General features: G+C 41.1%; 1 protein-coding gene across 1 annotated transcript in view; it reads left to right on the top strand.

Moving 5' to 3' along the window:
* Positions 1-12,055: 12,055 nt before the first annotated feature.
* Positions 12,056-27,747, top strand: part of PHAF1 (phagosome assembly factor 1) — a 1,784,739-nt gene continuing 1,769,047 nt past the window's right edge. The window contains exon 1 of the mRNA XM_044081838.1: positions 12,056-12,778. Coding sequence (XP_043937773.1) covers positions 12,715-12,778 — 64 coding nt within the window. The 5' untranslated portion in view covers positions 12,056-12,714. The remainder of the gene's footprint in view (positions 12,779-27,747) is intronic.

Below are 27,747 nucleotides of genomic sequence, written 5' to 3'. Positions count from 1 at the left end.
TAGAGGAACCAAGCCGTAAGCTTGAGGTTCTGAAGATTGGGGTGCACCAGTCCCTGTGGGTGGGACAGAAGATCTGGAACCAGGTCCAGAGTCCATGGACGGTGAATTAGATGAGGCCACAGAAAGGGGAACCAGACATGACAAGGGCAAAAGGTGACAATGAGGATCACCTTGCTATTCAGCCTGATGGCTTTCTTTAAGAAGAGAGGAATTAATGGAAAGGGGAGAAAGGCATAGAGTAGTTCCAAGGGCCAGTCATGAAGGAGAGCATGTCTCAGGGACTCCCCCTGAGGGGGGGGGGGTTTAGGGCAAAGTAGCTGCTGCACTTGTTGTTCAGAGGTGATGCAAATAGGTCACAGCAAGGCTGGCCCGGTGACGGAAAATCTCCTTCACCACTCTGGGATTGAGACCACTCATGAGGCAGGAGGTGCATGTACTCAGTCTGTCCGCTATCATATTCGAGTTCCTCGGGATATGCATTGCTATCAGAAAGCAGTTGGAGGATATAACCCATTGCCACACTCTGAGAGCTTCTCAACACAGGGGTTAAGACTTGGTTCCACCCTGTTTGTTGATGTACCATACGACTACTGACATGTTGTCTGACTGAATTGCAATTGTTCCTTGAAGGACAGCAGCTTGGAAGGCTTGCAATGCTAACATCACTGCCCTCAGTTCCAGAACACTGATATGCAGATTGGCCTCCATCAGGGACCAAGTGCCTTGGACTGTTCTGCCCAGATAATGCCCCCCACCCCATCTAGGAGGTGTCCGTGGTCACTATAGGCTTGGGCTCAAGTGGAACAAAGGGACGGCCTAAGAGAATTTCCTCAGATTCCATCCCCCAGGATATGTCCTTCTTGCAACAACTGGTGATTAACATGGGATGCATCACTGGATGGGTTAGGATGGACCTTTGGGATGTCGAAAGCCACTGTAGTATTTTCATGTGAAATCTTGCTGGTGGAACCAAGGTGATTCCTGCTGCCATTGACCCTAGAGCTTGAAGGACTAAAAGCACAGGTACCTTGTCATTGGAGAGAATGGCTTGCACTTGGGATCTTCTCTTCTGTATCCTCTGTAGAGGAAGGGAAGCTGTACAAATGGTGGTATTTAGATGGGCTCCTATGAACTCTAAATCTGGAGTCAGGCTTAGTTGGGATTTTGATTGATTTGCTGTAATGCCCAGACGAGCAAACAGGCATAGAACAAAATCTGCTGCTTGAAGCAGTAAATGCCTGATGGTAGTGGTGATGAGCCAGTCGTTTAGAAAAGGAAACACCCAGAATCTCTGGAGGCTCAAGTGAGCCGTCACTGCTGCCAAACACTTGGTGAACACCCTGGGGGCTGAGGTGAGGCCAAAGGGCAGCACTCTGAATTGAAAATGACTGGCTCCATGCTGAAAGCGGAGGAACCTTCTGGAGCTCTTGTCCATTTTTATGTGGCAATATGCATCCTGAAGATCTATAGAGCACATCCATTTGTCTTCCTCTAAGAAAGGTAGGATAGACTGAACTGTTACCACCCCGAATTTTGCCTGCTGGACAAACTTTTTCAGCAGGCTGAGATCTAAATTTCCTGTCTTTTTTGGCACCAAAAAGAACCTTGAGTAAAATCCGGATCCTAACTGGTCTGGTGGGACTTCCTGGACGACTCTTTTTTTTCTAGCAGCTTTTGAATTTCCAGAGCTGCTTGATCCCTCTGACTAGGTGGAGCATCGAGGAGTCTTCTTCTTGATCTTGGAATGAGAATTAAGGGGATGTAGTAATCTCTGGCAATGATCCTTTGCACTCGTGTATCTGAAGTTATTTGCCGCCAGGGACTCAAGTGCAATGAGAAACTTCTCCCTACTGCTTCCAGAGGTAAGCAATCAGGCCCCCTTTCAGGAGCACTGGTAGGGCTTCCCAGAGAAAGAATCTCTGGAACCCTGATTTTGCGGGCCACCTCTGCTGCAGGGTTGGTGTCTTCCATTGGAGCTCCCCCCTCTGCCTCTAGGAGAGCCACTGCCATGTGTGTCCTGAAAAGGCCTTTGGACCTGACATGTCTGACTGAATTGCAACTGTTCTTAGGAGGAGGACAGCTTGGAAGGCTTGCAACGCTAACATCACTGCCCTCAGTTCCAGAACACTGGTGTGTAGATTGGCCTCCATCGGGGACCAAGTGCCTTGGACTGTTCTGCCCAAATAATGCCCCCCACCCCAAAGGGAGCATTGACAAAAAAAAGACTTAAATGGCTCCACAAACTCACATAAGCGCATCCAGGTGTGTCACCTTATGTGAACGCCAGAACCTGCTGTACTAGTCGCCCCTTCGGCTGCATGCACAATGGGCCTCATGGATGAGTTGGAAATAGACTCCAGGGTAGCCAGTTGAGAGGCCGCTTTATCTTAAACCTCCTCAGACACAATTTCCACAAGGGTATCTGACAACTCCTTGATCAGATCCCTCTGGAGCCTAGTAAAGTGTGCCATAAAATTCAAGGACCTTAAAGCGAAGGTCGATGATGCATACATTTGCTTTTCAAATCTGTCCATCACCCTGTATTCTTGAGTATGGGGATGAACAGTGGAACTCTCTTCTGCAAGTTACTTCTTGGTGGCTGCTGCAACCACCAAGGCATTTACTGCTAGCCCCTTAGCCCTATGCTGGTGGTCCTCTCGTGCTGAAAGAATTTTGTTTGGTCTCCTGGGAATTGGCTCTGTGGGGCCTTCCAAGCCCACTGCGTGATCAATTTAATAAGACTGTCAGCAGCAGGGGTCATCCAAGAAGTACATGGGCGAGAACCAAAAGCTTGCAGGTATACAAACTCCTCAGACACAGGGTCTTCGGCTTCCAGTTACCCATCTGTTTCAAAATTTCTAGAATGTCTCCAAAAGAGATGTCTTCTGGGGGTGATGGAGGGAGACCCTCCCTATCATCGAAGTCCATGTCTGTGACAGATTCTTCTGGGAAATCCAAGTGTTTCCTCTTACACATCTTTTTCCGGGGCGTCTCCTCAGTGGGGATCTCTGTGGAGGACTCAGAAGAAGAGGGACCCCATGCAGGAGTATTCTGTAGCTTTGGTACTTGCTGCCCAGGTGTGGAAGTTGCTGGCAGTTTTGGGCGAGAGGGAGTCTCAGGATAATACTATGATAGGGGAGGGACCAGCTAAGAACCTGCAGAAGCCAGTGCTCTCTCCATAATTTGGAAGGCAGGTCCCCCTGAAGAGGGATGGGAGCCCAAAACAGAGATGGACAAACTCGGAACTGTGGTCTCACCTTGCTCTGAGGAACCCACCCCCGAAGCAGGAGGCGAGGGAGAGCCCACACCAGCCGAGGCTCTGAGAGTCAAGGACTGCTCTGAACAAACAAATTGGAGCCGATCCATGCTCCTTGGATCTGGCAGAGGAGCTATGGCCCCAGGAGCCTGTCAGCTCCAATGGAACCAAAGAACTCAAGGCAGACTCTGGAACCAAAGGAGTAAAAGCTGACGGCACCGGAGCAGCTAGTACCAGAGTTGTAATCTATAAACTCTCAGAGGTGGAAGGTTTGGTGGAGCCCTGGGAGAGAAAGCCCCAACTCTAGAAGGGAGTGGGGCTTGAGAAGATACGGAAAGACCCCTAGCCACAAGGAGCTGATCCACCAACCTCACAACGAGTTCAGTGAGACTCCTGGAGGAACAGACAGAGAAGCCTGAGGGAGATTCCGATCTTTCTAGAAATGGAATAGGGACCTGTCCCACAAAGGATTCAACTAAGGGGGAATATCTCATCCAGAGAAAACTGATGGAACCTGACTGTGGCACTGAGGGACATTGTTTCCAAACTTTCGGTAGTGCCATGGGGGGAGCCAGTACCAAATAGGAAACCTGCATTATTGGTACAGAGGTGACTGGCACCGAGACCCATAGGTTCATAGGTAGGTACTAGGCTATCTGCCCGAAGGCATTTATAAGCCTAGCCGGAATGTGTTAGCTTTTGCCACCCCGTTAGATTAGTTCCCTGTGCCTCTGTCTAGCAGAGCCACTGAAGTGATCGCTGGGGTAAACTTTCTGTTTCCCATCCACTCGTCAAGATTTCTCTTGAAGAGGGTTAGCAAGGAGCTCTGCCTAATGTAGACTGGAATCTTGTTCCAGAGCATGTGAAGTCTCTGGGACAGGAATCTATCCCCTCCAGCACGTCCTATTTATTGTTGTGGTGAAGTTTAGGTCCCTGGAGTGTGTGGCTCGAGGGGATATGGTTTTCTTTAGGTGGAGCATGTCCATCAATTCTGGGTTGGACATGGCCTTGTATGTCAGGCAGAGATCACCTCTGAGTAGGCGGTATGCAAATGAGTACAGCTGGAGTTTCTTCAGTCGAGCTGCAGAGGGCATCTGCTTGAGGCCAGTGATCCTCTTGGTAAGGTACTTCTGTGGTCTTTCCAGTTGTTGTAGCTGTCTTGTAAGGTACATCCCAAATGGGGCATTGTACTCTATGATGGGTCTGATGAGTGGTGCGTAGAGGTCCCAATGACCTCTTTCGATCTGGATGCAAACCCTTTTGAGATTAGGTGGGCCACATAGAAGGATTTTTCTAACCACTTTGGCAATGTGATTATCAAAGGAGAGGTTACTATCTACTTGGGTCCCCAGAGCCCTTATTACGTCTTCCATATTTACGGGGCTACCACCTATGTGGTAGTTTGTGGGTACTTTGTTTTTTCCAAAGGGGATGACTATGCACTTTTTGGCATTTAGCTTGAGGCCATGGTTTTGACACCAGGTATCTGTCTCAGTGTGACCCTTTTGGAGAATATGTGTCAGCCGGAGAGTCAATTATAGCCCCTAGTTTGCAGTCATTTGTGAACTTGGTCAGCCATAGTCCTCCTGTGCTTGCCTGTACCTCTAAGAAGTATATGCCGAACAGGAGCGGTCCTAGGACTGAGCCCTGGGGAATGCCACTTGTAACTGGTTTAGAGTCAGACCTAGCTCCAGCAACTCTTACCATGTGGGTTCTGTCCATGAGCCAGTTGGCAACTCATCTCGTGACGTAGGGGTTTATGTTCAGGCTGGTGAGCTTGTCTATAATACCCGAGTGGGGAAGGATGTCGAAGGCCTTTGCGAGGTCTAGGTAGACTGTGTGGACCACCTTTCCCTCGTCTATAGCCTTGGTAACTGTCTCAAAGAAGTCCACCAGGTTTAGGAGGCATGATCTGCCCTTAACAAAGCCAAACTGGGTAGGGTCCAGTGTTTGGAGGTTTCCAATGTCTCTGTTAATGAGATCCATGATGATGCGCTCCATAGCTTTGCAGACCAAGCTAGTCAGGCTTACAGGGCGATAGTTCCCGGGATCTGTTGTGGCTCCACCTTTGTGGAGCAGAATAACCATTGCTGTGTGCCACTCTGTGGGCAAGTAGCCTGTGGAAAGGCTGAGTTTAAACAATGTGTTTAGGTGAGGGGTTAGTTAATCTTTGAGCTCGTGTAGGATGCAGCCTTGGACACCGTCTGGTCCCATTGATGCTGTGTTTTTGGCTTTGGGGAGGGCTGTTTTAACCTGAGTGTCTGATTTCAGGGTCACTACATTCTTCTGGTATAGTTATGGGTCCTTTTGGGGGTGAGGGGGTGAAGTTTGCACTGAACCTGTCTGCCAGGATGTTGGCTATATCGGTTGGTTCAGTGTATTTTGTGCCATTCTGCACTAACTCCGAGCAGATCTGAGAATTGCCACTTAGATTCTTGACACAGCTAAAGAATGCCTTGTGGTTATCTTTGGAGTCCATGGCAATTTTTCATTCGAAGCTAGCCTTGGACGATTTTATGACGGAACGTAGTTTCTTGCTGATACTGATCAGAGGGATGTCTTCCCTTCTTGGGATTTTACTCTTTTCTGTACTAGTTTCCTCCTTCTTTTGCATAGCTTGTTTATGGCAGGGGTCCACCAGCCTGATTTCCTTTTCTTGGAGGAGTGAGTCTTGGGTTTTGTTTGGGATAGCATGATCCATGCATTCTTGTAGGTGCCCATAGAGTGCATTAGGAAAGGATTTTGCAGCTTGGACAGCGTTATCCTTTAGCATGGGGGCTCTGAAACTTCCCACCTCGGTCTTAAGTAATGTGAAGTTTGCTTTTGAAAAGTTTTTCACTGTGGTTTCTTTGACCGGGGATGGTGGTGGAATGTGGATATCCAGATCTAACCGGTGAGGGGTTGACCTCCAGTGTGGAACACTGGTCGCCCATGTTGGTGATGACCAGGTCCAATATGTTGTCACCTCTGGTGGGGGTGCTGACCAATTGATCCAGGGTGTTTGAGTTTATAAATTCTAGGAAATGTTGGGCAAGGGAGTTTGTACTTGAGTAGTTCTCCCAGTTAATGTTTAAGTAATTGAAATCACCCAATATCAGGGTGTTTGGTAAGGTCTTTATGTTTCCCATTGTTTCCAGGAATGCGGAGTGGGGGTCCTGAGACATGGTGGATGATCTGTAGCAAGCTATAATTTGAATAGCAGTTTTGCCCAATGTTAGTTGCATGTGGATGATCTCTGAAGCATTGTGCTGTGCCACTAACCTGGAGGTGTGGGTATCCTTGATGAATATGGATACCCCCCTGCCTTTTGTATATCGGTCTGGGTTTTGTGGCCGAAATGTATGGTATGAGTTGTAGCCTGATGGTGCTGGGGTGCTCTATGGAGCCTTAAACCAGGTTTCTGTTACTGCACATATATCAATTTTCTCCATAGAGTAGCATTACCCTCAGTTTTTTTGTTACTTGTGCTATTTACAGCGGTGGGTTTGTCTTTTGAGCCTTGCCTAAAAAGGCACTATGGGGGTGGCAAGAGCCTTGGCCAGTATTCGAAAGCCTAAGGGTGACAGGTGCAAGCCATCTCTAGTGAAGCAGCGTGGCTTGTCGAGCATGTCATCTCAGGCTGACAGACACCGGATCCCCTTTGAATGACACCAGAAGCTTAGCCAATTGTTGAAATTGCTAATTTTTTTCTCTATACCGTGGTATCATTCTTGGTGAGGGCAGGATGCTACTCAGGGTCAGGGTCATACAGGCCTGGGCTATGTGATCAAAGAGCTTCTCCATGTCTCTCCATGTAGTCCAGGGAGGTACAGCTCAGGTCATTCACACCAACATGGACAATGACAGAGTCATATTTGTACTTGTTCTGGAGTGACCTGAGTGCTTGTGTTATGTGGCGGATCCTGGCACCCGACAGGCAGCTAACAGTAACCTTCTCCTTGTTCAGCCTAGTGAGTGGGACGTCAGTGTGCCTGACTATAGAGTCACCTATTAGTGTGTTGGGTATGTTATTTTGCCTTAAGGGCTGTGATTGTGTGGCACACTATTTGTGAAGTATGTGTTTCATGGTTTGTGTTGGGGGGGTGGAGGTTGCTTGGATGTCTGCTTTGGAGGTCTCTCTTGCTTTTGCAGATTTTTATTTAGAGCCTCAGAGTATATTTTTGTGTATTTATGTGTGTTTTTTGCCAGTGCTGGTTTCATAGGTCTATGTGAGTCTGGTGGTGTGATGCAAGTAATTCCCTTCTCCTCTTGACTGCCTGGTCCAGTCTTGGGTTGAGAGAGCTTAGCCTCCAGTTTGGCTGTATAATTGCATCTCTCGCATGTAATAGTGTTTGGTGGAAGGAGGAGAGGGTTGGCTGTGTACATGAGGCAATTGTAACATTGCCTCAAAATGCCCAGATTCACCAGTTGGACTAGAGAGTACACCTGAAACTGCCCTATGGACGTGCCTGGATAGGTACAGTGAACTGTTTTACTGATTGGCTGGTAAGGTCGAATAGAGAGCCATGTCCTTCTCTATAGTATAGGGGGGGGTCTAGTGCTAAAGTTTATTAGTGCTTGCTATGAGTTTTGAGCAAGTGCCGGGATGAGAAGTGAATGGTTTGAGTGCTTAAGTTAAAGTTTATCTAGTTCCAAGGGAAAAATTAAAGAGTAGACTTTGTGGAGCCGGGAATAGTTATACCCTAGCTAACTGGCGCTGCCCGGCATGCAAAACAGTGCAAATGTGGGTTTTATAGCAGGGAAATGAAAGAGAGAGAGAGAGAAATTAGCCCAAAATGACCAATAAATTACTAATTTCTGGGCTGAAACCACTCCTCCAGAGACAGATAGGCTGCTCAAAGCTCCCTCTCTCACAGTGAGCAGAGAAACTTCCTTCTATCCAAGTAAGGTATGGGCAAACACAGAAACTTGTAACACAGCCCTGAATTCAGCACTAACCTGAAAACTGGACTATACTAGCTTAGAAAGGCAGGAAAACAAGTATACTTTTTTTGTTTTTTTTCAGAAAATAAAGCAGATAAATCACAAAACACTTTAAATGCACAGAAATGGCTATCACACTTGAGTGTGTGGCCTACAACAGTTAAACACGTAATTTAAACATAAAAACGACTTTGTTAAAGTGCAGGCAGTAAAATAAGTACAATATGTTGCTGAAACAAGCTTTTTAAATCACAGAAACTCTAGCAAATCGGCGTTTTAGACGGAATTAGCTAAAGGCAGCAAGAAAATCCAGAAAAATACTTAAATCACTCCAAAGTCTCTCTTTTGTCTCTCTGCTGCTGTAGAACTCTGCAGGGCACCAGGCAGGAGCTTGCTGGGCTGTATACTAGCACAAAAACTTTGCAAATGTGGGTTTTATAGCACCATGGTGCAGAGGTAGTTGCCACAGATGGTGCTGAAGAAGTTGGTTCCATACATTTCTTAGTTTTAAGCTTCAGTTCAGCAGGAGGTGTGGGAGATGAAGATTTGTCTTTCTTGGCTGCCGGAGCTGAAGGGGACACCGGCACTGAATGACTCCTCTTCTGACAAAGTTCTGATTTAGAAGATGAGGATATGTCAGACTTGGAAAGGACCTCCTCAAAAGAAGACTTAATCAGGCCTTTTAGGATCAACTTATTTTTCCTTTCTACGAGGGCCAGGTGACTGAACGCTTGACAAATTGTGCAATCTTGCTGCAGATACGCCGGGCTCAAACAGGACACACAAGAAGAATGCCCATCAGAGTTGGGCATCTTTGTACCACAATCTTGGCATTGCTTAAATCCAGAAGTTCCCTTACATTTGTCTGCCATGCTAATAATGGAAAGCAATTATCAACTGACAGCACTCACACACTAAGAATAACACACACACAGAGGAAGGGAATGGCTACCAACAAGGGTAGGCCAGAACTACCAAAAAGGCACAGAAAAGGGAAAGCACTAGCAACGATAGTTGAACAAGGTTACTAATAGGTAGAAACAGCACACTCACTTGCAGAAAGGAAAGTGAGACAGAAAAAGTATCAATAAAAGGGGAAAAACTACCAACGATGGTAGGGGAGAACACCGAAATGTAAAGGGAGAGGGATAAGGAAAAACAAGTAACAAAGTGGGTAGAACAATATTTAACTATATATATATATATATATATATATATATATATATATATATATATATATACACATACATATTTTTTTTTTTAGGAATAGGAACATTTTGGAAGGAAAACTATGGAAACTATGAAAACTTTCACTTAGCTGACGAGAGAATCTGTCTCACGCGTCTTGCGACAAGAACGGCAAATGAGATCTGAGGTAATCTGGAAAGGGGTATTCTATGTAGAGACTTAGTTCGAGAGTTTTTCGTTTGCGTGAGCTGTTATAACGGCCAAGCTGGTTCTGAGAATCAGAACAGAGTCCCTAAGGTCAAGGATTAATGAAGATTGAGAACATCAGATCCACAGTTAAAAAATTAAAACACTTAAGGTCCAATACGCATACGTGCCACAGATTAAATCTTTTTAACCATGATATCAAAAATGTTCATACCCTTATCTAAAGAAATGGTAGAACTAAAAATGGTTTTGGAATGAGATCAGTCAGCTGCAAGGTTTGCCTGTTCAAGAGCTGGTATCATATTATTGAGTAAAAGTACACATTCACCAGATACATTTTAACACTTTTTTCAGGTCATGAAGCCTTTCTACAGTATATCTGGGTTCTGAAAAAGATGATCTGTAAATTTGAAGCTATTTATGAACGAAGGAAGAGGGGGAATTTTGGCACACCAAAACATTCCTTAAGTTAGTTCTTAACAGGTAAGAATGCCTTTTGATAATTTCCAGCTTCCCACTGGAAGTGTTCGCTCATTAACTTAAAATTTCCTACCAGCCAGATGTACAGTAATTTATGTAAAACAAAGGGCTTTGTATTAGAATATTACCCCACTGCGATTTCCGTGCAAGAATGGGCAGGGCCTACATGATTGACAGGGCTGAGTGACAAGCCATGCAGGTTATACAGTGTCACGGTGAATATTTGTAACATAGGCTTCATGCTTTTTTTTATGTTATCTTGAGTTAGCACAGCTTTTAGTATACAATATGTAAAACAGAGATTAAATAAAGTTATCCTTATTTTCCATATTTGTAAGCGCACCGTTGAAACCACAACATGTCCTGTGTGTCCGACTTGCTTTGTCACTTTGTACTTAGTCTTAACCACATTACTGTATTATAGGGTAAGAAGCGGGTCAGAAGGGCAGTATGTACACAGTACCCACACGTTCCCGTTTTGCACTCCGGACCCATAACCCTTGGACCCCCCAGCTTTCTTTGGTATAATGTTGTGCAGTAATTGCTTTTGCAGGGGGGGAGGCAAGTCCCCCTGCACCCCCCCCCCCCACCTTTCTTTAAACATTTTATGGAGATAAAGCAACAAACAATATTCTAAGACAGTGGGACAATAAATGCAATAAAAAGACCTCCCAGAACGGTCACCACCCGCACATTTACAGAGTAGGAATTTTAAGTCTGTGTAATAGTTTTTTTTTTTCGTGCAGCATACTATGTATTCGCACCTCTCCCCTTTAAAGAATTGCAAATTGGAAATCCTGGTACCAGCAAATAAGTGAGAAAAGGCTTTGTATTGAAATAACGTTTAACATACTCGTCTTTCTGAGAATATGTTTCCCATGTTTATTCAAAGCACTTTTCAAAATAAACGTCATGAGCAAAGTGCTGGACGGGTTTGGGCGGTCCTTGCTACTGCGCATCTGGTGGGGTAATGTTCTAATACAAAATCAAACAAAGCATATGGGGTTTCTAAGTCACAACATGTTTTGCCGATTGTGTATTGTGCCTACCTGAAAACACAGCTAAACAAATTACTTTCAGATACAATCTAGTTTGTTACAGCTGCTTTCTTGTACTGTCTTGCCAGACTGTACGCAGTCATCTCTCTCAGAGGGTCCAATTCTAGTCAACACTGAATTTCTCTTAGAATTCAAAGATCAGAGCCCATCCATGTTTACCTAAGAAATTACTTTTGAGTGGCCTCCCCCAAGAGATAACAATACCACTCAAATATCCCTGATTTTGTCTCAAATTTTAACTCTTCTCACTCTTAACCTCAACTAAAACTGCTGACTTTTAGAGAAAAGGTGGTGAATTACATATAATAAATAATGTCAAGAATTCGAGTTATAAACTTATTTCACTTCAGAATGTATATCAATTCACATTCTCTTATTCTGTCAACGCTATTTTAAAAGGTCCCAGATTACTTCTGGATTTGTACCCGATTGGTTGAGGGCTACGATGGAAACGTGTTAGCCCCCCGCCCGATTATTTCGTTTTAATTATTTATTATGTAGGTTCCAATACCCTCTAGCTGGGTCGCACGAGTCTTTTGAAATACGAATGACAGAAACTACACCGAACAGAAACAATCCTGTTTTTGAGTTTCTATGATACGCTTTCTTACATATGAGGCTATGTAAGACGGAGTTCTTGGTACAATTACACTGCCATAAAAAACAGACCTATAATTACACGAAATGAAATGGGGTTTTGTTGAGAATCAGTAACCTCCCGACAGTCTCTAAAATGGTACTTCTTGAACTTGAACATTTAATCAAGTATGTCACTGGCACTTTATCCACTAAAAACACTTTCAAACAAACAAATCTAAGTTACATCACATGGCTGTTTACGATACGTAGAACAAGTCGACTGATTGGCTGTCCTTAACTCTTCAGAAATCTAAACTCAAAACATCGCCTTTTGTCGGTTCTAAAAGTACTACGCATAAATAGCTACCAACAAGTGAAACAAACAAGCCACGACTTCAGTACTTTCAGTTGCTGGTAGTGACAAACTTGATCCGGAAGTATCTGTGCAACGTGCTGCTTGGCATGCTCACCCAACCCGGAAGGTGAATTGTTGATGCGGTGGATCAGCTGATGATGTTGTTAGTGGCAGCTTGGTCCTTAGCCGCTACTATCGGTATTGTTTAGGGTAGTAAGAGCGACTTAGTGGGGACTAGGAAGTTTGTTCCCAGAAGAAGAGGTAGTAAAGTAGAAGGACTCACAGACCGGCAAACAAATAAAAAATCCCCTGCAGGTGTATATATCCTAGTGTATGTTAGAGTACATGGCAACTCGGGACGGCTGAAGTGGACAGGGGTAGAGTCCGGTGCTAGTCAGTAATTGTTGGGGATACCCTTCCCTCTCCCACACATCCCTGTTACGTGTGTCGTATATTGCTTATAGTAAAGGAAAGTCCAACTGAATCAGTGTAGAGTCAGGAACTTACTTCTGGAGCCTGGATTCAGGCGATACCCGTTATTTACTTAATATTTACTATTTACAGCTCAACAGTGGACGGTTTTTGTGGTCGGTTTTGTATTTTTGTTTGGTGCCGCTTTTGACACCTGACACCATCCTCTGGATTCGGCAGTTTGTGTGGACGGGCCAATGCTGGATCTGGAAGTAGTGCCCGAGCGATCTCTTGGCAACGAGCAATGGGAATTCACGTTAGGTAGTTATATTTATGATTTTATATACATATAATAAGCAGTTGTGTTTTAAAGTGAATGTTTATGCGCTGCTGATTATATATTTTTTTGCGTTTTTGATTGGAACCTTTGTAAACGTAGCTGTTAAGTGTGTTTACTGAATGCTTTATTTGGGTAGCTTATTAGTTTTCTGACTTCTTACTCTTATAATTAGCATTTGATGAATTACCAATGTTTGTTGCCTTTGTTTTAATTCAGTTTGATAAGAATGATCGATAGACCATTTTAGCCACGAACCCGGCACCCATGGTGCAAGGCACAGACAGAAATGTATTCTCACACACTAAAGAAAACACGGAGTTGAACATTTTACATTAACAAAAATAGAGACGATACATTTGTAAGGTATTTACAGATATACACGTGAGTGATGTTATTTACAGTATATGCAGTTAAGGTAGGCATTCAACCAGTGATCATGTGTTAAAATTAAATATAAGAAAGATGTGATTAGGGCATGAGAGAAAACGATTTGCCATTGTCATGGAAGCAATAAAATTTGTTACTCTTAGAACCTTTTAGTTTCATTTAAATGAAATGTGTTTTGCTGCTCACTTTTTCACTGCAAACAACGGGCTAGAGAGCTCTCTTTTGTCCTGTGTTGTTTTTAAAACTAGGTCCAATGAGGCTAATGCTTGATTTGTGTATTTTTGTTTTTGGGGCTGGGCTGTGTCACAATTTTAACTACTTGTAGATTTGACAGCTACAAAGAAATGTGGTTCAGTTATTTATAGTTAGCCAGTTACACCACGTTAGAACTGGGCAGTTGTTTGTATTTTACATATGTTTGAGCAGGAATGCAAGGTTACAAGAGGGAGCCCATATTCGATTTTTAGGGATAAGCATATTTGTAGCTAAGGCATTACGAGTTTGGGGATAAGGAGGTGTGAAATTCTATAGCATAGTTTAGATGGAGTGTTTTCCTAATAATGTCTCTATGCTTAACTAATGAAAGAACAGGGTCCGAGGTGATTCCCTAGGTTCTTCTGTCTGTTACTAGTGGTATTGGGTTGCCATATATATCCGTAATAATTACATTTGGGGATTTAGGAAGTTTGTGTGGCATCAGATAACAAGATGTTAGATTATTTCGGCACAGGCTAAATTAAGACATACATCGTGATACTGTGATCTTGTTAACAGCTGTGGTCCTACCACAAACATATGTCTTTTATTAAGTTAGTCACCTTCCAGCTTTCAATGTATTCTAATAAAAATGTAAACATGTCAATTGAATATGGTTAGAACAATTATTACAATGTTTACTGCATCAGGTAAACTTAGTTATAACAATGTGTAGAGGTTATGCAAAAGTCAATTCTCTGCTCTATACTCATGTATTTACTTTTGTGTTAGGCATTTTGTACCCTGGCTAAAAAGGGTCCCAAGACCAGTCCACCTACCTAATAAGAAACACAAATAAATAAATGCATTTCCATTCTTTGCTGCTTCCTCATGCTGGTTTGAACCATGCATTATGTGAACTCAGACTGTGGCCTCCTGTCCTCTTGCATCTTCATTCCCCATCCCTGTAGATTTCTGTGGACTGCTAGCGGTCATCTTTGTCAATCATAACACTTTCATCTGGTGTATCCGTGATGTGAGTTGCTTTCAGGAGAGTTTACCCCCTTTTCAGGAAGAATAAACATTAGCAAATGTGGTCTAAAATGATTATGTAATAGGATATATAATGTTATGGTTGGGTGCACATTTTCTGATAAAAAAGATTAATATGGGGGTCCCTCAGGGCTGCATTTGTGGTCCCGTCTTTTGGCCCCCCCCTTATTTAGTCTACATTACCCACATCTGATGTAGTGTGGATAAGCAAGTATACAGACGATACTAAGATTAGTATAGCTGTCAAAAATCTCAATGTGTAGTGTATTCTGCTAAGTATGCACTTTTTCATAAATGAATTGAGAATAGCAAGGTGTTTTTTAAATTAGAAAAATGTAACATTTTCACAGGAACATGTGCATTTAATTGAGGACTCTGACACGTCCAGTAACTATTTCAGATCATTCCCTAATAATTATTAAGATAAAAAAATGCAGGGTAATTGAAGTAGAGATAAGACACTGGCACTTCCCCACCTACCTGTTAACTATTTATTTATTTTACATTTGTTTACCAGGAAAGTCTGAGTGGACACGGATCCATTTTCAGCAGAGGCCCGGGGAGAAAAGCTCCACATTACAATACATTAAACGAGAGTAGAAAAAAGTAGAACATACATACATATGGCATATATACACATCAGGACAACATGCTAGTGATTAACAAATGTACATATAGCATATATACACACACAACAGGACATCATGCTAGTTATTAACATTTCTTACAGTAGACAATCAGAGGTAATTTTTTTTCTTTTGCAGTTATAAGTTTTGTAAGGTAAATGTACTTGGGTTTGGAAGCTTTCAGGGGTGAAACTGTTTATACATAGCTGTACCCTGACAAATTCTCTTGGTATGGGTTAGCCTGGTGAGTGGCTTGAGCATAGACAGTTACTTAGGGGGTTTTCAGGAGTTTTTTGAATTGACTAAATGAGGTGGTAGAAGTTTTTTGGCGTGATAGTGTGTTCCAGGTTTTGACAATGGTGTTGGCAAAGAGGGACTTACCAGCTTCATTTTTTATGTTTGACAGTTACAAGGCTCTGGTTACTAGGCTCTAGAGGGAATGTGGGACTGAATTAGGTGCTGAAGTGCTGGAGTTATCTCAGGAAGATAGAGTTTGTGTGCTACACAGAATTGATTGAGTAGAAGTATATGAGGCAACTCAAGCCAGTTGAGTTGCTTAAGGGATAAGCAGTGGTGGGACCTATATGAGGCTTCAGTAGCAAACTTGGCAATCTTGTTGTAGCAAGATTCCATTTTATTTAGATTCGTTTGGCAGAGATTGGTCAAGATAGGAGCGGCATAGAGGAGGGTGGATAGAAGATGAATCCTTGCAATGGTTACTTTGGTGCGTTTTGTCATAAACTGTTTGTTCCTGTAGAGGAGACCCAAGTTTTTTATTAGTTTTCTTAATGGTTTGTGCTATGTGGATGTCAAACCTCAGATTATTGTCTATTTCTATGCCTAACAGTTTAGTGTGTGTGGTTGGACTGATTTGAATGTTTTCTTTGGAGTTAATGGTGAAATTATTATTTAGGGGAGGAGCTCTGCTAGGGCTGTAAATAATTTAGTTTTTTTTTTTTTTTTGGGGGGGGGGGGGGGGGTTAAGAAGTTTGATGTTAGTGAACCAAGTTTTGGCTAGGGTGAAGTTATTTTGGGTAAGGGTTTGCAGTTCACTGAGGGTAGGGGCAGCAGATATGAGGGTGGTGTCATCTGCATATTGTACTGTTGAGGCAGTGGGAGAGGATGAAGAGATCTGATTGGTAAATAGAGAGAACAGCAATGAGCCAAGGATGGATCCTTGAGGGACTCCTATGGTTACTGGTAACAGGGGGACAATTGGTCCTGCCATAGGACTGCTTGCTGACGGGCAGATAAGTAGCTGCTGAACCATGATATAGATGAGGGACATATATTTAGGGTGGATAGGGTATCAAGAAGCAGACTGTGGTTTACCATGTCAAAGGCTTTTGATAGGTCTAAGAATATGGAAGAAACAGGCCCTTGTTTCTGTGGTGGTTAACTGTGTTGGTGAATGATAGTAGTGCTGTTGTGATGCTATGGGAAGGTCTAAAGCCATGTTGGGATATGGAGAGTAGGTTGTTATTCTGGAGATACTGTATTAGTTGAGTATGAACAACTCTTTGTAATATTTTGGATAAAGGTGATAGGATTGCTATTGGGCAATAGCTGGTGAGCTCTAAGGAGTTGCCTCCTTTGTGCAGTGGAGTTATATGTGATGTTTTCCATGAGATGGGGACTTTGCATTCTGAGAGAGATCTGTTTATGAGAATCGAGACAGTATAGGCTATAGCTTCAGCTGAGATCCGAAGAACAGCTTATCAGCTGCTAGAGTGGTTGGCTTAAGTTTACCAAGGAGTTTAGGTATTGATTTGGTGGATACAGAGTAGAGGTGAAAACTGGGGCTATTGTTTTGTATATTGGGGTAGTTATTGGTGTTGGGCTGCTAGTACTATTTTGGGCATTGACAAGGGTCTGGACTCTTTCGGTAAAGAATTTGTTAAACTGAGTAGGACTGTTTTCATGGTTATTTGGAAGCACAGGGATTGGAGTCATGGACTTTCCTAGATGCAGTATACCATTTATTGTGGCCCAGAACTTTTGTGGGTTGTGAGCATATTTTTCTTGCATGCTTGTATAATAGCTGGATTTGTCTAGTTTGATTTGTTTTTTGGCTTTGTTATGGAGTTCTACATAGTTTTGTCTCAAAGTAGTGGTTTTGTTTTTCTGATATTGAATCCAGGCCTTGTCCCTTTCTTTCATTATAGTTTTAGTATCTTTTCTTAGCCCTGGGGCATAGTTAGTTTTTATTCCAGAGCGCTAGCCAGGAAAGCCAGCAGCGTCACCCCCTCACCACTCTGTAACCTATATATCTTTTTTTTTCTTTCCCCTACATGTAAAAGTCACCTGAACTACTACTCTTTTCTCTGAATCTGTGCATAAACGCCCACTTTTCCCCAATTTACAATAATATCTTTGTCCACTAGGTAGCAGTCTTGTCCTTCAGGACTTTGAAGCCTTTTCCTAGTCTGTAATACACCCTTACTATTTTATTTCTTTTTTGAGTCCTTAGGCTTGCTCTTAAAGTATAGCCCATAACATCTTGTTTACTTGGGGTGAACCTCGACACCCACCTAGAAGCCTAAATCTTTCCTTATCTTCACTCCATTATTCAGGGTTACTTACCTACTGTAGCCTGCTCCAACTGACTGTGCTCCAACTGATTGTTCTTCTATTGCTCCTTACCTCTCTCTGTTCTCTACCCGCTCCGTTTGCCCTGCGGGCTCACTCCGCTCCCCTACCCTGCCCCCCATATCTCACCCGTCCCCAGTATACCTACATTTATACATCTAAACCACACCCTCTCCCTCTACAGACCAATCACAACTACCTCCTCATTAACCTATTTGACTACTTACACCACTCTCTTTAACCACCCCTAGTATAACTTTTCCCTCCAAATAATATCAGTAAAGCTCATAAATTAAGATGTATACATTTACTCCCCAAATCCAACTAAAGCTTCTAATCTTTCTTATACTGCTACCATTCCTATCAGCAGCCTACTTAATAACCTCCTATGAGCAGCCAAGCTATTTACAGCTAAATCTCCCTAAAAAGCAAACAAGCATTACACCTCAAACTAACTCCCCCAAGCACATAAATATACTCCCCCAAGCACATAAATATAACATCTCAACCTAGCTATTTCCCTCCCAAATATCACGGACTGACCCACATCAAATATAACTACCTAAATACATCCTAACCCTGGAGCAGGACTTACAGTTACCACAGAGTCACATATCCCTATTCCCACCTTGCCTACTATCCCATCTAAATCACTTAACTCCCTCTTTATCGCCCACCTAAACATTCCCAGCATAAGTAATAAAATTGCCCATCTTCATGCTCTCCTGGATTTTCATTCCTTTAATATCTTTGGCTTAACTGAAACTTGGCTAAAACACACTACGCAAGATACTGAAATCATTCCACCAGGATACAACATCTTAAGACAAGACCGCAAAGCAAAAAAAGGAGGGGGAGTGGCTATTCTCTATAGAGAAGGGCTACAAGTATCAATACTAAACCTCAGCACCCCTCCAGAAAGCAATGTAGAAATGATCAGCACTAAAATTAAGATTAATTCCAACAAATCACTAAATATAGTTTGTATCTACCTGCCCCCAGGTACCAGTACCAGCACCATAGAAGGTATCCTTGCTGAGCTCTCTTCAAAAGTCCCCCAAGAGACAATAATTCTAGGTTATTTTAATATTGACTGGAAGTGCTGCTCTACTGAAACGCCAACTTCCCATATTAACCTTCATGGCTTCTCACAAACAATCCACTCCCCAACCAGAATAAATAAACCCAACAATAAAGAGTCCATCCTAGACTGGATTCTTATTAACAATCACCAATATCACTACAAAGTAGGAACCCTCCCAGATGATCTAAGTGATCATTCTCTCACTTACATAATCAGGCAAAAGTCTAGCATTCCCAACCCTACCATATATAGAACAATAAGAAGCAAAAAAAAAAAGTTTAACCCTGATCACTTCCAAACTGAACTAAAAGCATGCGATTGGTCACCCATAAAACATCTCCCACTTGATGAGGCTGTTAACTACTTTTAACCTAAAATTCTTAACAATTCTTTACCACCATGCACCAAAGCGATCTATCAAAATTAAATCTAAACCTGCCCCATGGCTTACTAATGAAACCAGAAAAAAAATACATCATAGAAATACAGTCTGGGCACAGTGGAGATCAACAAAAAACCCCACAGAGCAACAAAAGTTCAGACAAATAAGAAATGAAACAAAAAAGCTATACTTGAAGATAAAAAAAAAACTTTTACTGGCATCTCCAGCAAACTAGCCACAATAATCCATAAAAGTTCTGGTTCAGCATTAAAAGCTTACTTCGTCCAGGACATTCCACTACACCACCTCCAATTGGGGCAAATCCTGACAATCCACAGCAAACTGCAAATGCTTTTAATTCCTACTTCAGAGACCATCCAATCACTAGCTAATCAACGTACAGCTGATGGCTCTGCTCTTCCTACCTTTCCTGATAACTCTCTTCCAATACTCCACTTGCAACCAGTCCCAACCTCCCTCATCTGCAACCTTTTACACAAACTAAAACCATCTAATCCATCAGCTGACCAGCTACCTGCTGAATATCTGCAAAAAGCAGCCAAAGCTATAGCATACCCCATATCACTGTTGATACAAGAAAGCACCATTCCAGCCATCTGGAAAATCTCTCACATTATTCCCCTAAACAAAGGTGGAAATTCCATAGAATATTCTAACTACCGTCCCATAGCACTACTCTCCCCCTTGGCAAAAATAATGGAAAAGTGCATCTATAGACAGTTACTAGATCATCCTACTTCAGAATAATCTTCTAGCTAAGTGTCAGCATGACTTCAGACCCTTCCATAACACAACTACTGCTCTCTTATCCTTCACCGACTGCATCAATTCTAACCGTAATAACAATGTTCTCTCTTCGGCACTTTTCATTGACCTTTCCAAGGAGTTTGACATGGTCAACCATGATCTACTTATTAATATACTAAAATCCTTTTCTCTCGATACAATGGCTACTAAATGGTTCCAGTCCTCCTTAGACAATAGGCTGTCCTATGGGACAACAACCTTTCATCCCATCTCCCTGTTACCTTAGGTGTTCCCCAGGGCTCCATATTAGGCCCCCTCCTTTTCTCAATATTTATCAATGACCTAAACCGAGCTATTCCCCAGGCTAACTGCATACAATATGCAGACGATTCAACAATAATCTGCTCAGCTAAATCTCAATCCCAGCTACAGACTCTAACCCAAAAAATGTTTAGTATAACAGAGAACTGGCTTCCACAATGCTGCCTCCTCTTGAACCCCCCCCCCCCAAAAAAAAACAAAGTCTTGCTCTTTACTCCTACCAGGAAGTCACTCCCACTCAATTTCTCAATCCCATCCAACAATGGCATACTCATATCTCCTGATCTAACAACTACACTTTTAGGGGTTACTATTGATAACAACCTGAACTTTGATACCCACATCAATAATACCATAAAAACTGTTAACAAGAAACTAGGATATCTTTACAGGATTAAACTCTTTCTCTCCCCACTAGCTAGAATGACTATTGCCCACTCCCACCTTATCTCTACACTTCTCTATGCTTCTTCCATATATACAAACCTTCAAAATATAACCTGAACAAGCTGACCAACTCATATAACAACATTGCCAGATTTGCCACTGCTTCTCCTTTCAGGACCCATCACTGCTGTAACCTGAAACAATTAGGCTGGCTAGAGCTCCAGAATCAGATTTACTATAACCAACTCACCATTGCCCACAAGACCCTCTACCAACCCACAAATACCCCAATTCTTTCCAGCCTCATTACCCAATATAAAAACCTCAAAACATTAAGATCATCTAATAAACTACTTGTATCAACATGTAAATCTAATAACATGGCAGGAGATGCCTTGTTCTCTAATGCAGTGGGGAAAAAACTGGAACCAACTCCCTTACGAACTTGCATCACTGTCTTCTTTTAAACTTTTTAAGCACAATCTGAAACTCTATCTTAAAACCCATTGGTTATGTCCCTGTACAAATCCTGACTAATCCTATCTGCTCACCTCTCTCTCTTGCTTTAGACCTTATATCTGCTCTCACTTTTGTCAATATCCACCTAATACCTATCCTTTACAAAGACATATCTTACCCTTTACAGCCAATTTAACTTGTATAGCTAAGTCTTTTGTAAATACAGTAGAAAACACCTCATCTAATGCTTCCAACAAATTCTGTACAAACTGTGCAAGTTGTTTTTTTTTTTTTTTGCAATTGCTCAAACTTTAACTATGTATCTGTACCACAACTTGTAACCTAAATTTATGTTGAAACTTGTGTATATTTTTGAACTGTTGAAACTTTAAGTTTGTAGTTATATAAATAACCTTTACCTGAATAGTTGTACTAATGTAACTTCCTGGAGCTTATCTCCCTGGGACTCTACTGAAAATGGACATGCATCCAGTTAGACCATCCCGGTTAACAAATGTAAAATAAATAAATATTCTAATGGTTTTAGGGGGTGCATGATGGTTTATGAAGGTTGTGTTAAAGTACTCAACGGCATCTTCTAGAGGTAGATGTTTTAGGGGGGTCCAGTTATAGCTTTTTAGAGTATTGATGAGATCAGTAGCTGTTAAGTTTTTTTTCCATTTAAGGTTTTTCTGTTAAAAAGAGAGGAATTTAGGGAATATTTAGTGGAATTTTTTTTGGGAGCTGTTAGGGAATTTAGACAGTACTCCAGAAGTTATAGCTATTGAGTGGGATAAAATGAAAGTAGAGTTTAAAAATGGGGTAGAAATAAAGGAAAAAGATAAACAAATAAAAAGTAACAAGAATTATTTACTGGTGCTGGCACAGGTTAAAGTATTACAGAATAAGAGGAGTCTTGCAGAACAAGAGAAGGTGCAGTTATGTCTCCTGTTCTTCTGTAAGAAGAAGAAGAAGAGATGCAATTGCAGAATGCTAAAGAGAAAATAGTGAGTACTGGGGTTATATGCATGAGTTTAGAAAGATTGCTGTTAGGCAACTGCTTTTTGATAACTCCAGAGCACAAAATCTTTTGGCAGAATGACTTTGGCAATAGAAAGTAGAAAGGGTTGTTGCCAAACGTAGGGAACCCTATAACAGGAAAAATAATCTGAGATCCTGTGGGGGTATTAAAGATATTTCTGAAATTTTATAAAATATGTATAAAGCAGAGAAGTTGGGAAATCAAGTAAAAGTACAAATGGAAATATTTTATGGAAGACTTAAATATGCAAAGGTTAGTGTGGTAGATGAGGTTCAACAATTAACCATTAAGATAGGAGAAGATTAGATAAAATTGGTGATGTATAACTAATCTGCAAGAAAGTCTCAAGGGATAGATAGTATTCCAGTGGATGTTTGGAAGCTAGGAGGGAAGAAAGTATATTTTGGAAGGAGGATAAGCACCAACATCTTGGGAAAACAAGCTGTGGTGGCTGTAATACCTAAAGACAGTAAAGATCCATTAGAGCCAGCTTCATATAGGCCCATTTTAATTTCAAACCATAATTCTGAAGTATTTATGTCTGTGATGGCTAAAAGAATGGCAAATGTGTTGCCAAAATTAATAAATATGGATCCATGTGGTTTTGTGAATGTTGCTTTTTTTAAAAAAAATGTGTTTTGTGGAAAAGAGGCAAACATTTGACAACATTAATAGAACAATGATGATCCAGGGAGAAGCAGAATATAAGAAAATACATTTTTTCTTTGGGTCTTGATGCAGAGAAAGCATTTGACAGGGTAGGATAGGATTTTATGAGTGGGCGAATGTAAGCATTTGCATTTTCTGATACAATAATAAGGTTAAGTAGGAGGATATATGAGGGGATCTGAGGCAAAAATCAAAGTGGTAGGGTTCTTCTCTGATAAGTTGTGTCCGAACAGAGAACCAGGCAGGGGTATCTTCTTTCCCCTTTGTTATTTGCATTATATTTAAAACCATTGGCAGATAAAATAAGGGACTCAAATTCAAGGATGTAATTGGTGTGGTATTCAAGAAAAATTGGCTTTACTTGCAGATGATATTTTGCACCTGGTAAAATCAGTAAAGGACTTCTTAGTGTTGTTGAACATTCTGAGACAGTTCCAGTTTTTTTCAGGATGTAAAATTACTGAAGATAAAATGAAGACTATAGCTGAAAACTATGTAACCACACATGGATTGGTTCAGTAATACCCATATTTATGGGGAGATGATAAAATGACATATTTAGGAGTATGGTTAAAAAGGACGTTGTTATGGCAGTTAAAGATATGTGGGAAGAGGTTAAACTAAAGATAATACAAAAATTGAGAAACTGGAAGCTCTTGCCTATGGATGTGGCTAGCAAAATACAAGCAGCAAATAGGTTTTTAGTCCCTTTAGTTTTATACAAAGGTCAAGCATATTTTAATCAACCAGAAGAAAAGTTGTGGATAACAGTTAGTAAAGAGTTGAAGGATTTTATCTGGGAGGGGAAGAGAGCAAGAGTAAAATGGGATAATAGAGTAATGAGGTTTAGGATTACTTGATTTGAAGGGATATTTTAGAAGTACACAGCTTAATGCTCTTGTATATAACATAAGTAAAAAGCTACAATTCAATGTGGAAAAGATAAAGGAGGGAGGAAATATGGAAAGAATGGGATTTTGGACACATCTTTAAGGAGAATAGCAGTCCGACAGAGTAACAGAAAGTATACCAAGAACTAAGCCAACATTGGAATGGAGAAAAGAGATTCTGCCAGTAGGGATGACCGCAGTTTAGCGGTACAGAGAACAGGCAAGAGGGGCCAGGAATTCATTGGAGAAAGCTGACAAAGGAAAAAAAAGATATTGGGAACAAATAAACAGAGAGAGAGAATATGTTGATAGAATGTGAAGAAGCCAAGAAGACATTTGGATAGCAGGCTAAGGATTGCCTTCCCTGTCAGGGATTGATATCCGCATATAGGCAAAGAGAAAGGGATAAGGGGTAACCCTAAGTGAAAGACCTGCAATGGTTGAGTTTTTAGTTAAATCTAGAACAGAAACTGCTCTTAGAAAAAAGTTTAATTTAGTAAGGTGTGTTATATATTGCATGATAACTTTAGGAATCAATCAGAGGAGGTCAGAAAAGATTGGGAAGAGAGATTAGATAAGCAATTTATAAAGAAACAATGGAGGGAGATAGGTGAGGCTCCCAACTATGCAACAGAATGTAGAAGATTTAGGATTTTTGCCTGCAAGTATTTGCATTTGTACTGTTCTACAGCAGGCAGATGCCTAAGAATATTTCTTGGGGTAGATGGCAAATGTTGGAGGTGTAATGGGGTAGAAAGAGGTAACTAGAAGCATATGTTTATTGGAATGTAATGAGTTTGCATACTTTTAAAAATTCTCTAGAGTAGTTTGTTAGGAATACTGGGTAAGCAGATGTGTTTAACTAAGGAAATTGCTTTTTTTGAGCTTGGTTACAGGATCTGAACTGCCTAGACACAGCAAGGCCTTGTAAAGTTTAATTCTGGTGGCTGCCCAAAAAACAATTACTAGAAAATGGAAATCAAAGTCTAAACCAACCATACTGTAAGTAGTGAATATTGTAACAGAGGTATAAAAAGAGGAAGTGGGAACTTTATAAAAATATAGGGGTAAATTACATAAAAAAAATGGAATTTGTGGGAACAGTACATGCAGAATAATGTTTTGGAGGAGGACTAAGGTTTAAGAGAAGGCAGGAATTCAACAATTTGTGTAATGTTGGACTGACTATATGGATCAGTTTAATATATGTTATGTATAATGTTTGGAAATGTGACCTTGTTTATATGGTTTGATTATATTTATATAAATTTAAGTTATTCTATGTCACAAGTGATAATTCAATAAAGATGTTTTTTTTAAAGTAACATTCTACATGTTGGTCATGAGAACAACAAATATTACTATGCTGTCAGTTAGGGCATCCTTCCAGAGGTCAACTTTATTATGTGTTATAATCCTGAGCTCTTTAGTAATCTGAGGTTTGAAGCTCGTGTTAATGCATTTGTGAAAAAATCTTATCATGCAAGATATTCCTTGTTCCATCAATAGTAGAAGTAAGAAAACTTTGTTTCTATTATATGTTGCATTAATGTGGCTTCACATAGAATACAGTGGATCTGCATGTGTTTGCAGTGTTAACAGCTTTTAAGAAATTGGAGAGGATATAAAAAACATTTACTAGGCAAATCACAAGAGTTTGTCATACCTGGAAATGGTCATAGATTTGGGACTTTATTCCATTTCATACATATTTGTTGGAGGGGATGGTGGTATCTTGCTCTAAGATTATTCTCATCCCACTGCTTAAACACCAGAAATAAGAATTTGATACTTTGCCCATTGCCTCCTCCAGTATTAATGTGTATTTTGAGTATAGCATAAATTGAGTCTGGAATCATTTACTACTTTCTTTTAGTCAGGCATCTTCTGTTGCAGTGTTTGAGTCACTCTTGGAGAGTTGGTTTGGGAATGTTGCATATGAAGTGTGTCATTTGGGTGGAAAATGCCTAGGTGGCCTTTACTAAGGCATTGAGTTCACCTCTCTCAACACATTGAACAGTAACAGTGATTAAGCAGTTAGTGGTGCTCACCATATTGCAGTCACCAGTGTTTTCTGTTTTGCTATAGGTTACCCAAAGACCTAATTAGGTTGCACAGCCACACTTTTCTGCTGACAGTGGTCGTGAATTCGTTTGTGCCACCCTCTTATTTTTGAGGTTTGCTCTTCTGGTATGCACCAAAGAGCAGTATAATAACTGGTAAGCATTATTACTTGCTCCAGGGTAGTTGAGCTGACTTTTTGCACTCTAGACATTTCCCTCTCCCCATTGTCTAGGATGCTTTCTGAACCTGGTTCACCAGTGCTGTAGGTGGGAATCCTGTTTCTGTGATAATTGGGCTAGAGCATATTCTCTGGATCCTCTTGTTGTGTTTAAGTTTTTTTTCACATTTTCCCTTTACCCTTTTTCCATAAGAGCACATATAGAGAGCTATTTTGATTTGTTTGTGCCATCTGGTGTAGACCAGACACAGTTTTTATTGATTTCCTCTGAACTGACTCTGTTTAGTGTCCTCATGATGAATTTTGTATAGATACACAAAAAACTGTGGATATGATTGTTTCTTATTGATGATGCTTTTTCTTAGAGATTATGGCATCCTGGCATCCCTCTTTGCATCTTTCTGCTATTGCTTGCTTACAAGATAGTACTGATGCAGGTCTATTTCATCTTTTGTTGTTGCTCTAACTTTTTCATTCGGAATAATTTTCCATGTGTTTTGCTCTGCTGATGCTTTATTTTGTATTTTTACATTGATTATTTGCTACCTTGTCATAACTTATCCTACCTGTTTTATCAAGTTTCTTGTTACTCTTCTCTGTGCCTTGTTTTGAAATGCCATTATCAGATGACTATATTATCAGCAATAACCAAGTTTTTCTTTTAATATCTCCTATAATGTCCTTCATGAAGACATACAACATGACTGAGACGAGCACCGATTTTTGTAGTAATCCGTTAGTGTGCACCCTTTTAGCTTATTGATGTTAACTTACTATAACCAACTGTGTTCTGATGTGTGTCTAGTTATTCACCCTTACTACCACCATAGGACTAACTCCAAGTCTGTTTATCTGTTGTGCAGTCTTTTCATGTGATACTGCCTTTCTGAAGAGGTAAGTTGGCTACATTTGTCTCCCATTTCTGATCTAATGCTCTCATTACTCAGTGAAGCATTTCTTATTTGATTTGCTTATCTTTCCTTTTTATCCCCATTCTGGCTTGGGTTGCAAACTTCACAGACTTCCAGATATACTGAGTCTTTCTTTTGATAGTGCTGCCATCATTTTCTGTATATCCAAGTTCAAACTGGCAAATCAATAATTCCCAATCTTGATTTCTGAAGAAGAACCAAATCTGCTGTCTTCTCATCAGTAATCTTCTGTCTTGGCCACTATGGGTTAAAAAGATAGATTTATTACCAGTAATCCTCTCATCTGTTTAAAAATTTGATGATGAATCTCATTAGACTTCATTATCTGGATAGTTCTTTGAAAGGACTAAGGCCAACCTCCTTGTTTTCTCTTCATTTACAAGTATTGTAGACCAACATTTTCCTTTTTTACCATGTTATTCTGCAAAATCCTCTTCCATGTTTTCAGCATCACCATCCTTCCCTTTTGTTTGTTGGAGGTCTCCTTTCTTGGTATAACATATTTTTCATCTTCATAGGATTTACTAGGCACCTGACCTTTGAGGATGTTTCTGCCTTGCCAGTACTCGTCTTTAGGCTTTACTTCCCTTTTCAAGGAGGGCCAGGTCAGTCATACCATGGGGAAGTTTAAGAATATTCATCCAGCTGTGTCCATCTCCTTTTTAAAGGCAGACAGTGTTTCACACTGCTTAACTTGGAGAGGAAGTTTGTTCCTTAGATGGGGTAGGTGCTGTATATGAAAACTATCCCTCCACCTTGTCTTATTTGTTCATAGGTGTTTACTAGGCTAATGACTACAAGGGCCTTTTTAAGCCTAGCCGTGCATCCCAAATCTCTGACAAGTTCTAATACCCTTGATAAGTGTAAGCACGGGCCTGGGAGATGAACCATTTACATGTTACCTGTGTCCATTAGAGACATAGG

Source organism: Protopterus annectens, chromosome 8.part1 (assembly GCF_019279795.1).
Source record: "Protopterus annectens isolate FY-2018-M chromosome 8.part1, PAN1.0, whole genome shotgun sequence".
Lineage (NCBI taxonomy): Eukaryota > Metazoa > Chordata > Ceratodontiformes > Protopteridae > Protopterus > Protopterus annectens.
This window is presented reverse-complemented; position numbering and strand designations above follow the sequence as displayed.